The sequence below is a fragment of the Aulonocara sp. 'chitande type north' Nkhata Bay genome, linkage group LG13 (genome assembly GCF_057382095.1).
Source record: "Aulonocara sp. 'chitande type north' Nkhata Bay isolate Kocher_YH1m ecotype deep benthic linkage group LG13, A_spYH_male_GT1.1, whole genome shotgun sequence".
NCBI classification, from domain to species: domain Eukaryota; kingdom Metazoa; phylum Chordata; class Actinopteri; order Cichliformes; family Cichlidae; genus Aulonocara; species Aulonocara sp. 'chitande type north' Nkhata Bay.
In genome coordinates this window covers 22,361,181-22,374,220 of record NC_141356.1, presented here as the reverse complement: position 1 = coordinate 22,374,220, position 13,040 = coordinate 22,361,181, and the positions used below count along the sequence as shown (strand labels likewise).

General features: G+C 40.7%; 1 protein-coding gene across 1 annotated transcript in view; it reads left to right on the top strand.

Moving 5' to 3' along the window:
* The window catches only part of pgbd5 (piggyBac transposable element derived 5), a 29,043-nt gene that overhangs the window by 1,918 nt on the left and 14,085 nt on the right, over positions 1–13,040 (top strand). Inside the window, exons 2-3 of the mRNA XM_086259221.1 lie at positions 4,097–4,527; positions 8,779–8,913. Coding sequence (XP_086115347.1) covers positions 4,097–4,527; positions 8,779–8,913 — 566 coding nt within the window. The remainder of the gene's footprint in view (positions 1–4,096; positions 4,528–8,778; positions 8,914–13,040) is intronic.

Sequence of the window (13,040 nt, the reverse complement as noted above, 5' to 3'; positions counted from 1 at the left end):
TAAGTGAACAGCACTCGCTGTTTGCAAAGAATTGTTCCCAAGCTGTTCCAGTGCAGCAAACACCGAAATGTACTACATGATCATTAAAAAAAAAACCCACATATGAACAAATGAGATAAAGCTTTTAAATGTTGTTTTGGAGCTATTTGGTTCAAGAAACAGCCTGTTCCAATAAACAGAAAACTAAAAAAAAAGACACATACTAAATAACATTTATTTCTGGATTTTTTATTTTATTTTATTTTTTTTCAGATCCAGCTAACTTTAGTAATCCTGCTCTGGGATAATCTGAGCCTGTATATAAAGTGGTGTCTGTTTTAAGCACCCAAAATAGTCTGAACCAAGCTGCACTGAGCTGGGGTACCATAAGAGGTTCTTGCTGTGCCACAAATGTTAGAGGATGTTCAGTACTTCTACATCCTGGACTGTCTGACTCTATTTAGCTGTTGTGACTTTGTTGACTTAAGCTAGGGTGGCAGCAGGTGTGTTTGTATGGTCTGGTCTGATTTGTTAAAAATGCAGTCAGTGTCTGTTTGCACAAGCCACTGCAACTCTAGGCCTGCCATCCTGTATCAGGGTAGGTATGATTAAAAGCGTGGATGTAGTACTGCCAGAGCGCATAATCACACTTCAGACCTCAAGTAGCCAAGACCTTACTCTGACTTAATCAGCCCGAACAGATAAGAATGACTCCATCCTGAGCAGCATGTCTGCATAAATGTGCGTCTCCGCAGATTTTAATGGCACGAATGACGTTTCAGCAAAGTCGGTCAGTGCCCATCTGTCTGCCTGCCCATTTCTATGTCAGTCAGTGCGTGCTGACACAGGATGTTCATATGTAATATGCTGTCTTCAAATGAGTTTGTGATGGTTGCCCCTGCAGTGCGAGGCGGGTGGCAAATGACTAGACCAAAGATTATGAACTGTAGCTCTTAGATTATATAAGCACTTTATCATGATGTCGAAGGGAATTAAAGAACTATTTATTGCTTCACTTTGCTGAAGCTGACTGAAAGATTACTGCTCCTGTCCATATGTCAGTTCATCTGCCTGACTGTGTATTGCTACCTTGTCTGCATGAGATCTCTCAGCCATTAAAAACACTTAGACAAAGATGCATTTTATTATATTTATACATAATATTCTCTATCAATCACATAAAGGTAGAACGCTGAAGTAATTGGACTAAACAACACAAATGAAAACGTTTTTGCTTAAAGACAGTAGATATTGTTTTATTTGTAAGTCCAAAAAAAATGTAATCAATAGTCGCGGTGGTGAGAAATTGCACTTAGGTGCTGTCTCTTTAATTTCCACTAAAAACTGAACTCGGAACACATTTAGTCTATGTAAGGGTTGATGCACTTCAAATACACAGTAATCTCTCCTACTAAATCCATGGCTATAAAAGCTCTATGAGACAGATGTTTGTCCTGGGACAATGGAAATGCCACAACAGCTGATAATCGCGAGGGATTATACCTGTCTGTGTGTGCACTGTAGGTGGATTTTTCTTTTGAGCAATGTGGGAAATCGATATTTATAGGACTGCCACATAGACTAGCATCAGCTGAAAGAAGAGTTATGTAAATGATTAATCCTGTTTCATCTGATTGATGCGGGCTGGACTGACGATGAGCTGGCAGGGCTACTCAAAGAGGAAGGTTGTGTTTGCTCAGCAGCAGCAGATGAGACAATTCTATTATCCAGGAAAATGACGAGTCCTTCCTCACGCTGTATTCGTACCTCCCTTCTGAGATGAGTCGTGTTAAATCATTTTGCCTCAGTAGATCTTCAGTCTGAACGTCTGATGTTTTTATTCAGGGGTGGACTGGAAGTCATGTTGAATATTACCTTCAGCTTTCAAGTCTAATTGGATGTGAATGAGTTGATCTTTGAGCTGTGCCCTGGCTATTTCTGTCTTGTCTGCAAGCATCAACTGAGTGGGAGTGCTTGTATCCCACTCTGTCTTTTCTACACTTCATGTCTTGTCCTCCTGCACACTTTTAACAGTGTACTATATAGGTTGAAGTCGTGTGTGTTATCGTTAAATCCGCAAAGAAAAGAGCCTTCATTATTTTAGTTGCAGCCAGCTACACAGGGCCTGAGAAGGGAGAGTAAAAGCCTTTTTTTTATGTTGTTCTGAGATAATGAGATTGTGCTGTTCAATCGAGCCAAAAGATGTTCTGCTCAAAGTCCAAATTACCTCTCATGGATCCAACAACCTGAGAGTGAACCAAAGCCAGTTAACTGCACTGAGTATTGACTGTGTGGCTCCAAAGCTACATCCAAAGGCAGACGGACGGAGAGCTTTTTAAATGGGAGATAAATGTTATCTCGTCCTTAACCAGCGAGGGAGAATAATTAGGTCAGGCAGAAAAGTCCCGACTACGCTTCACTGTTGCTGCCATTAGCACATTTTAGAAAACAGCTCTGATTCTTTGTTGATTAATTTTAGTTAAATTACCTATTTATCCATTGCCTTTAGCTAGTTTTGCTGCTAATTCATTAATTATGCCATTTCAAACATTTATACCGCAGCTGATGAACCTTTTTTTTTTTCATATTTGAGCATTTATCTATTGCTTTTAACAATTCTTTGATGTTAATGTTTGTAAATACAGTTATTTTAATTGTGTCAGGGCTTCTTTACTTTAAGCCAACAATTTAAGTTTTCGTTCAGTACTTTAAAGGATGGATCAGTCCCATCTCCATATTTTACAGTTTAACCGCGTCCTTATTTATCTTATGTTGGGCTAACTCTCTTCAGATTGGCAGCACCTGACAAACAGAAGGTTTGAACAGCATGTGTCTAGAGCTGTGGGTTGTGAACACCATATTAAGAGTATTCCCTGTATTTGACAATGTCTAAAAGTAGCGGGAAAAAACGACTCAAACAGTGTTGTTATTTGAAATTTTGGCCACGTGAGTGTTATTTTGAATGTTTATTCTTTAAGCTGTTAGCCACAGTCACACATAGGCCACAGTCTGGCATAGAGACCAGTTGGCGACTTCTTAGCAACCACCGCTTCCTAGGGAAAATTGTGCATGCCTCAACCAGTTAGTGAGTGGTTGCTGGCAGTGACTAGGTGAAACTGATCTAAAAGGGATATACGGTGCTGCACAGACAAGTTTCTTGTGAGCGGTTTGATCATCAGCACAATTAGCATGGTTCATGTCACTGTCACTTCACAGCCACCTGTTCTCTCTGCCTATGTGACCAAGGCCTACACTTTTAGACATCTTTTTAAGTTGTTCTTATGCTGCAGTTTCCAAAAAGAAGCTTCTTGCTTGATAACATAGACTTTCAATAGATTTAAGTAGTACATTATAAGGACTAAACACTGTACACTGATCACACAAACTTTACAACCACACACAGATGAAGTGAAGCTTCTGTGTTATTCCACAGGTTTAGATACATTCAAATTTCATTAATAAAAAGGCAAATCATTCTGTATAAACAAAACCATCAGTCAAATTAATTGAAATAGTGCAGATGTTTTTTAATGGCTCATGGCTCGCAAACATTAAAGCGTGATTTTGACTTATTGCCTGCCGTAACACAAAAGCAACAAGACACTGAAGCCTTCCGCAAGCATAGAAATGCCACACTTTGACTGGCACCACAGTGTGGTGGCTGTCAGGTCATGTAAACTTTCTAACTGCTGCCCTGGGCTTATGACATTCATACCCAAAAGCTGCTGATGCACGAAGTGTACTGCGTTCCTCTGATGTTTTGTTTTTTGGGGGTGTTTTTTGCTACAATGTAACACCTAAAATTAATTGATGCTTTACGTTACTGTTCTCAAGATTCTTTTGAGATGTCACTGGAGTTTATATAAGCAAGAATGAGCCTGTGTGCATCCCACACAGCTTTGAAGATGACAGCTCAACAAAATGATATTTTATTGTGTCAAAAAAAACCCTTCTACTCAGCAAAGTCAATGAAATTGAAGGCTTCGTACCAAAGTTAAAAAGCTGGGCGTAAGTGACAGTGCTGTGTGCGACTTATCCCATGTGCGATTCTCTGTCTGTCAATCAGCATAATTTTTTTTGTCATAACATTTCACTTTTGTCCTTTTTCCCAACACAGGACCTGCTCAAAAGATGCCGGCCACCGCTACAGCCTTGGACTTTTTCCAGCTCTTTGTCCCGGACAACTGCATCCAAAACATGGTCACTCAGACTAACATGTATGCCAAGAAGTTTCAGGAGCGGTTCGGCTCAGACGAAGGCTGGCGTCCCGTCACGGCCCAGGAAATGAAAGCGTTCCTGGGCTTTGTTACCTCCACCAGTGTGCACCGCTGTGAGTCAGTGCTCAGCATCTGGAGCTCGGGCTTTTTCAGCAACCAAAGCATCGCCTTGAAGATGAGTCAGTCGCGTTTTGAGAAGATCCTCAAGTACTTCCACATTGTGGCTTTCCGGCCATCACAAGGAAGCAACCAGGGCCTTTACAAGATCCAGCCCTTCCTGGACTCGCTGCAGCAGTCCTTCAGCTGCACTTTCAGACCATCACAAACACAGGTGTGTGCGTTGCGACAGGTGGCGTTTTCTTCAAGCCTCTCTTGATATTTTTAGATGCTTTCTTTCAGCTGGCAACAGATTCTTCTTGCCTTTAGGAGCACCACATTTTAACAGCACAGCTACATTTTATTATGCCTCATGAATTGCGTAGTATAAAAAGAAACGACCAAAGTTCCAGAAGTCATTTACAGGTGATGATGTTGAGGAAATCACTTTTTAGCCATCCACATCCAAAGTTTTGCTGTGTCAGCATGTTTATGTGTTCCAGTGCAATATTAACTTTCTGACCTGGAGCCATAACACATTTACACAGATGCAGAATGAGAAGGAAGAGGACAGTAATCAGTAGGTGGGGTATGAGTTGCATGTAGGTGTAGTTGCAAGGGGTATGCCAAGAGATTGTCTTATACATAGTTGTAATTTAATTAGTTTATCTCTTCTCTGACAAAATCATTTGAGCTATTTAGTTTTAGATGTAAAGCAAAAGAGAAATTTGTTGAATGACTGTTTTCAATTCAATTTGTATTTATACAGCACCAAATCACAAGGCCAGCCATATAGCTGAGAAAGCTATATGCAGTGCTGCAGTTTCACTGGAGGATATGTTTAAATATGGTAAATGGACTGGTTCTTATGTAGCACTTTTCTACTCTCACTGAGCACTGAAAGCGCTTTATACAACTCGTGCATTCACACAAGCACTTTATCTAAGGCTTTTTTTAGTGCTTCTATCTAACATTCACTCGCATTCACACTCCGATGTGCATCGGCGAGTAAATTTTTTAACAATGCTTCAAGTATTGCAAACCAGCTCATAGCTCCAGCAATGAGTCTCTGTTTGAGGCCAGTGGAGCGCCAGCCTTGTTTCTCTATTTTGGGTGGGCTGGACTTTTTTTCAACTTTCCTACTTTACTTTCTTCTCTGGATGAATTCATCACTCTGCATCACTGGAGATTTAAAAGTACCCCAAATAACCAGCCTGCCTAAAATCAGACTGATCTTTCACCACTGTGCCCTTTTTAACTTAATTTTTTTTGTATTATTTTGACATGACAGCAAAAAGAGGAAGCTTTTGAATCAGTTTTCTCTTTAGGTGTGTTCTTCTTGAGCAAAAAGGCACAACAGAATTTACCACGACCTTGTTTACGTAAATCTGATGAAAATGTAACATTAAAAATGTGTCTGATTGCTCCCAGAGTTCAAGCAAAAAACAAAGATCTTACATAAGATGCAGTTTACTCTTAAAGTATTTGTTAGTAGAGGATACGGCATTGCATACAGTTCCTATAAGGGCTTTTCTTTCTTTCATAATTATAGCTAAAATATTGCAACTTAATATTCTCAGTCTTTTGCGCAGGACACTGGGGTTGCTTTCAAAAATAAGTGAACAAGTTGATTTATTTGCTGTTGTCTTTCTACTGTATGAGTGCTACAACATCATCTTCATTATGAAAGATGATGCCAGTTCTGTGATGGGAGCATTTGGGAACACAGGCACTTAAAAGCAATGCCCTCCTCATATATCATCCACATCTAATTCATCTGTGTAAATAGTTTAAATATCAATATTTTACTCTTTATTTCATTGCAGCATAGTCACTGGTTGGGTGAAGTGTGTTAACTTAAATCTAAAAATGACAAAACTGAGCCAGTGAGGTCAGCAAGTGAGTGTCGTTGGCAGTGACGGGTTTATGTGAATCTAGGCCAGTTTGTTTTATCAGTTCATTTTCTGTATTTTCTGCTCCCGATAGTCTCTCAGAGTGGACTAGAAAATACAGACAGTCTGAAACTGTAGCTCCACTGGCAAGGAAAAAGCAATCTTCTCAATAAATGACTGCCTTCTGAGAAAGAGGGAAAGAAACAAGTGTAGTTGTTGAACTCTGAATGGCAGATAATAATGGTTTTAAATGGGATGTATTTAAGTATTTGATTTTTTTAGTCATGTTGCTGCTAGCCTGGTAGCTCGATCCTTTCAGTTCAGTTTTATTTCAGCAGTACCTTCAAGGGGCTGTATATTGCAAGGTAAAAACCCTACAAAATATTCAAGAGAAATTTCCAACAATCAGACGATCCCAGTGGGTGACAGTAGGAAGGAAGAACTCCCTTTTGACAGGAAGAGGCCTCAGCAGAACCAGGCTCTCAACCAGGGGTTAAGAAGACGCCTACAGATTGGCATTGGCAGCATTGGCAGCTGTCCACTTCCTGCTGTGACAAAACAAATTTCCCACGTTTGGGACTAATAAAGCTTATCTTATCTTATCTTATTGTTGCTGTTGTTGGGCTCCACGCAGTCCTTGAGCTGCCTCTCCAGTGAGTATGGAGTAAGGCCCTGAAGGTGACAGCTGTTGTGAACTGCTGCTGCATGAATAAAATTGAACTAGACTAAATTGAATATAGTGCAACTCCAACAGTGGGGAAACAGTCATTGTTCAGCTCTCCAGGAGAACAAATCAAGAGACCCATTTCAGAGGTCACTAATATACATGGGTAACAGCTAGGTGGTCAGCTCCCAGACAGGTAAATGTAGGAGTAGGGGGGGCTTAGCAATGCAATATTGAAAATAGACATAGTTTGCATCTAACAGTTAATCATGTAGAGAAGAATTATGGGGGAAAAATGCGCTCTGTTTTTTTTTCTCTAACAAACTCTAGCATGTTCCTCGAGATACTCCTAACAGTGATGCGTCACATATTCTATGTCCATTAGATCTGTGCTGGGGTTAGTTTTGCATTCGCTCAGATCATGTCTGGACTGCTTTATTGCTGCTGTATTGATTTGCAAGTGTAAAATAATTATTCAGAAAGCCATTAGAAGACATCCACTCGAAGACGGTGAACAAATGAATGGTTTTATTTTCTCAGACAAATGATTTACTTCAAACATTTTGAAATGTAATCACTTTGGTTTCAGCTGTAATAAGATGAGAGAAGACGTCACTGTGCAGCTGTGCCGCAGCTACAACATGAATTATTTCTTAGGCTGTTGTGGTCTGGGTGACATCATCCATCCGAAGTCTAGATGGCCTCATTTATTTTTAACTTTTATGACTCCGTGATTCCATATTTGACTGGAAAATGACTTGTTGCTAGAGCAGCACAGAAGTGCTGGTCGCCACTCGGTTAGTCAAATCATGATGGGCTGGGCGGGAAGAAGAGGCAGGGAAAACACCGGAGGAAGGGAGAGCCCTGAGAAATTTAAAATGCAAATATTTGCCGAGTATCAAAACCAATGTGTATCTTTGGATTTATGACTGTTGGCTTTTAAAATACTTTCTTTGTTTCTCGTTCACCATTTGGAAATTCCTCTTCAGTATCTGATATGACTCATTAGGAAAATAAGGGGGGGAGACTTGCACATTCATCCTAGTATTTAATGACTGTGGGCTTAGGGGAAATAATATAGAACATACAAATAAAAATCAGTTTGTAACAACTGTACATTTCATATCAAACCCAATTCTGACAGCTGTCCAGAATGCAAATATATTCAGCTTAGTGTCATAGAAAGCAAAGAAAATCAGTTTTAGTTAAAGAACTTATGAGTAATGAGTAATTTAACTCTTTTTTGTGTGTGTGTGTGTGTGTGTGTGTGTGTGTGTTAAATTGATTGTCTTAAAGAATGAGAATCATAAAATCGTGTGTTTCTAAGGGCACCCTGAATTTTCTTCTTATACAAATGAACACCTTTTTTTCTCTCTCTCTATTTTTGCCACTCCGAGAAAAAGTTAGTCACACCTTATTTATTTGGGGATTTTATTTTGTTTTTTATATATTTTTGTCTATTTTCATTTGAATGGAGAATCATCCATGCTAAAAAGAAAACTAAATATAAAAAGGCTTCCACTGTTTGGATGAATCCAGGCAGAGAAGGAAGTTATAATGCATAAATGTAAAAGGTATGGACAACGTGAAGATGAAACATCAAAATGAAGTGAAAGTGACAAGGCAGAAGTTATTTTTCGGAGGGGTTTGCAAACAGAGCTGCACGAGTGAGAACATGTTTCTGCTGACAAAGTGTTTTTTGTTTTTTTACTATCACGCTCAAACACATACAGGACTTGCGAGAATCTTCAGTTGGCCGCCTTCTCTCTTTAAACTCTTGGTGTGGTATTAAATCATACACAATCTCATTCTTATCTCTCACACAGGAAGCCTCACAAGGGAAAACTAGTTATGTTCATTAGCACCTTTTTGCTTTTGATGAGGCTATGCAATGTATGTATGTAAAAATTCACTTAGACCCATGTTTCAGGTTCTTCATGAGCCCTTGATAGATGAGGACCCAGTGTTCATCGCCACTTGTACAGAAAGAGAGCTGAGGAAGAGAAAGAAGAGGAAGTTCAGCCTCTGGGTCCGACAGTGCACCTCCACCGGTTTTATCTGTCAGGTATCTGCACACAATACTCGATGTGTTTGTATGTGATTTGGAGACACGGAGGTGGGAAACTTCCTTCAGAATCACAATTGTTTCAGGTGTGATTTGAGAGTGAAAAATTACATTAGAGGAGATGAAAAAGAAATGATTGCATGTCTTTGTCTGCTTTGATTCTATTTTGATTTGCTGCTTTGCAACTTCATGGCAGAAATATAAAATTTGTTTTATTAAATATGGCATACAGAAGTCTCGAGCGTGCCTGAAGTCAAGTAAGAAAGGCTTTCATGAAAATATCAGAGGCTTTGATCTTCGCTAGATTTCAAATCTTATTCTTTGAATGTTGCATCATTTAGCATTCAATCTATTACTTTTCACAGAAAATTATTATATATTTTTTTTATACTGGTAAATTTATGTGCAACAAACTGCACGGTTTGAGTTTAAAATGGATCACATGAAAAGCCTTCTGGGTAAAAAATATTGTCTTTTGATGTTGGTTTTGAGTGGAAGCGCTACTAGCTCAAGCAGGCACATCTCAGGCAGGCAGAGCTGCTCTGACTAACAACCTTGTCCTTACTGCAACCTTCCACTCCTACGCCGGTTGGTTATGTAATACACCCATTTAACTGAGACCCTGCATGGAAGGACTAACAGACCTGTCCAACTCTGAGCATTACAGAGCTCATTATACAGTGGGAAAACAAATTCAAATTCAAATTTTATTTGTCACACACACACACACAACCATACACAGTATGACATGGGGGGAAACAAGAGAGAACATGCCCCAAAAGATTTTGTTCGTGCAGTTTTTTTTGCTAAACTTGATGCACTTTTTATGCATCAGCCTTCCTCAGTGTTAATCATAGTGTGCATGTTGTGCAGGTCACCCACATTCAGCCACCCACACACATGCAAGCTCACGCAAGCAAACACACAAACATTTGCATTGGTATACTTGACAGGAGACCATGTTTTTAATACCAGTGATACCCAGCTACAGTTTATTAGTTAAAGGCTTCTGCTCCCTCAGTGGAGATGAATGGAATTTCACTTGTGCTCACAGCAATGAAAAACGACATTAGAAATTCAACATCAACACATATTTCCAGAAAGACTGCCCTACTTACTCAGACATATCACTTCTGTTAGAGGAAGAGTTTTATAGGGTGAAACTTGTTTGTTTGTTTGTTTTTTCGTTTATTTGGTCAACAATCACCACAGCTATGTCATCAAGTAAATAGGAACCCCAACCGTTACCTTAACCTAAATCTTATTCTGACCACCAACAATGAAGGCTGAGAACTCGTTTTTAAAGTCTTCTGGGTTTTAAAGTAAAAATAAAAGAGATCAAACACAAATGCAGTATGTATTTTATTTTCCCTTAAACAAGAAAGTCTTGTTCCTGCTCAATTTAGAGGTCGCCACAGCGGGTCATCTACCCCTTATACCCAACATCCTTCTCTTTCACACCGTCCTCTGTATTTCCTCCTTCACTACATCCATGATTTTTTTTCTTTGGTCTTCCTCTTTTCTTCCTGCCTGACAGCTCCATATTCAATATCCCCTGTCCAGTATATCTGTTATCCCTCCTCTTCATATGTTCAAACCATCTCAGCCTTGCCTCTCTAACTTCGTCTCCAAGCTCCTCGATGCTCTGATATACATACACTGAACAAAAATATAAACGCAACACTTTTGTTTTTGCTCCCATTCCCCATGGGATGGACGTAGAGACCTAAAATTCATTCCAGATACACAATATAACCATCCCTCCCAGACAGTGGTCACAAATCAGTCCAAATGTGTGGTAGTGGGCACATCTGCTATATTGAGATAATCCATCCCACCTCACAGGTGTGCCACATCAGGATGCTGATCTGACATCATGAGTAGTGCACAGGTGTACCTCAGACTGCCCACAACAAAAGGCCACCCTGGAATGTGCAGTTTTTTGCGCTATTGGGGGTCTGGGGACCCAGAACCGGTCAGTATCTGGTGTGACCACCATTTGCCTCATGCAGTGCAACACATCGTCGCATGGAGTCTATCAGATTGTCAATTGTGGCCTGTGGAATGTTGGTCCACTCCACTTCAATGGCTGTGCGAGGTTGTTGGATATTCGTGGAACTGGTACACGCTGTCGTATACGCCGGTCAAGCACATCCCGAACATGCTCAATGGGTGACATGTCCGGTGAGTATGCTGGCCATGCAAGAACTGGGACATTCTCAGCTGCCATCTGCCCTGAACAATGTGAACCATGATTCATCCGTGAAGCGCACACCTCTCCAACGTGCCAGACGCCATCGAATGTGAGCATTTGCCCACACAAGTCTGTTACGGCGACGAGCTGGAGTCAGGTCAAGACCCCGATGAGGACGACGGGCATGCAGTTGAGCGTCCCTGAGACGGTTTCTGACAGTTTGTGCAGAAATTGTTTGGTTGTGCAAACCAATTGTTCCAGCAGCTGTCTGGGTGGCTGGTCTCAGACGATCTTGGAGGTCAACCTGCTGGATGTGGAGGTCCTGGGCTGGTGTGGTTACATGAGGTCTGCGGTTGTGAGGCCGGTTGGATGTGCTGCCATATTCTCTGAAACGCCTGTGGAGATGGCTTATGGTTGAGAAATGAACATTCAATGCACGGGCGACAGATCTGGTTGACATTCCTGCTGTCAGCATGCCAATTGCACGCTCCCTCATTGCTTGTGGCATCTGTGGCATTTTGCTGTGAGACAAAACTGCACATTCCAGGGTGGCCTTTTGTTGTGGGCAGTCTGAGGTACACCTGTGCACTACTCATGATGTCAGATCAGCATCCTGATGTGGCACACCTGTGAGGTGGGATGGATTATCTCAATATAGCAGATGTGCCCACTACCACACATTTGGACTGATTTGTGACCACTGTCTGGGAGGGATGGTTATATTGTGTATCTGGAATGAATTTTAGGTCTCTACGTCCATCCCATGGGGAATGGGAGCAAAAACAAAAGTGTTGCGTTTATATTTTTGTTCAGTGTATATTATGGTCACTTAGAATTAAATGAGCACCTGCAACTCTGGCATCTCCGGTTCAGTTCTTTGTCTCTTTGTCAGCATCCTTTTGTCTCTAAACCATGAATCATAGCAAATGTCGCTGCCGTCCTGTAAACCTTTCACACTTGGTGTCACAAATCACTCCTGACACCCAAAATTCAAATTCCTTATCCACACTAATGCGTTTTTGTTCAAAAATGCATCGTTTTCTCTCCGTTTTGGCTTCCCGTCCACACTGAAACTACGTTTTTCCCGAAGGAAAACGCATCATTCTCAAAACGCTCTCGAAAATGCATACATTTGATTTTCGAGACTTTCGAAAACGAAGACGCATGTTAGTCATGTGATGCAGTCATGTGACCAATTAAACAAAGATAGCGGAGGGCATTATACAGCAGTTTTGTTTGCCCTGTTAAAGATTAATATCAGTTTGTACATGCTCCAGATAGCTTTTCTTCAAATTCTTTAACTCTCACTCGCTTTTGCAACTTTGTACTTTTGTGTTACTCGCAACAACAACTCCACCTCATTGTTAATCCATTTAAAAAACTCGGTGCTTTTCCTCGACATTTTGCAGCGACGTTTCAAAGAGCCGGAAAGTAAATAAACGGCAGACAGAAATGAAGCAGGCCGAATCTTCTTGCGTTTCACGCATGCGCAGGACTGGAACCTTAAGCGTTTTCGGCTGTTTCAGGCGCAACTGTGAAAACGACTGAAAACGCCAGTGTGGACACGGAGCGTTTTCAGACGAAAACGCCGTTTTCAAATCTACCTGGGCTGGTGTGGACGTAGCCTAAGTTTGAGAACCTCCATCACTTGATTTTGTTAGAGAAAAAATGCTGCAATGGAAAAAATCGACAAAATATCAGAACAACTTTCAAGGGCTGGATGTTCATGAGTACAGCTGTTTAAGGAGAGAAAAGCAAGATGATTAAAGAATGTAAACACATGATCTGGAGTAGGATCAAACGACCTATTGAATAAAACTCAGTTGCATAATTCACAGTTTCAATAGAGGGGAAAAATATACAGAAGCAGAGAGAACAACATAAAGACTCTTTAGAGAGACAAGACAAGATTGGACCAATACTTGTGCAACTT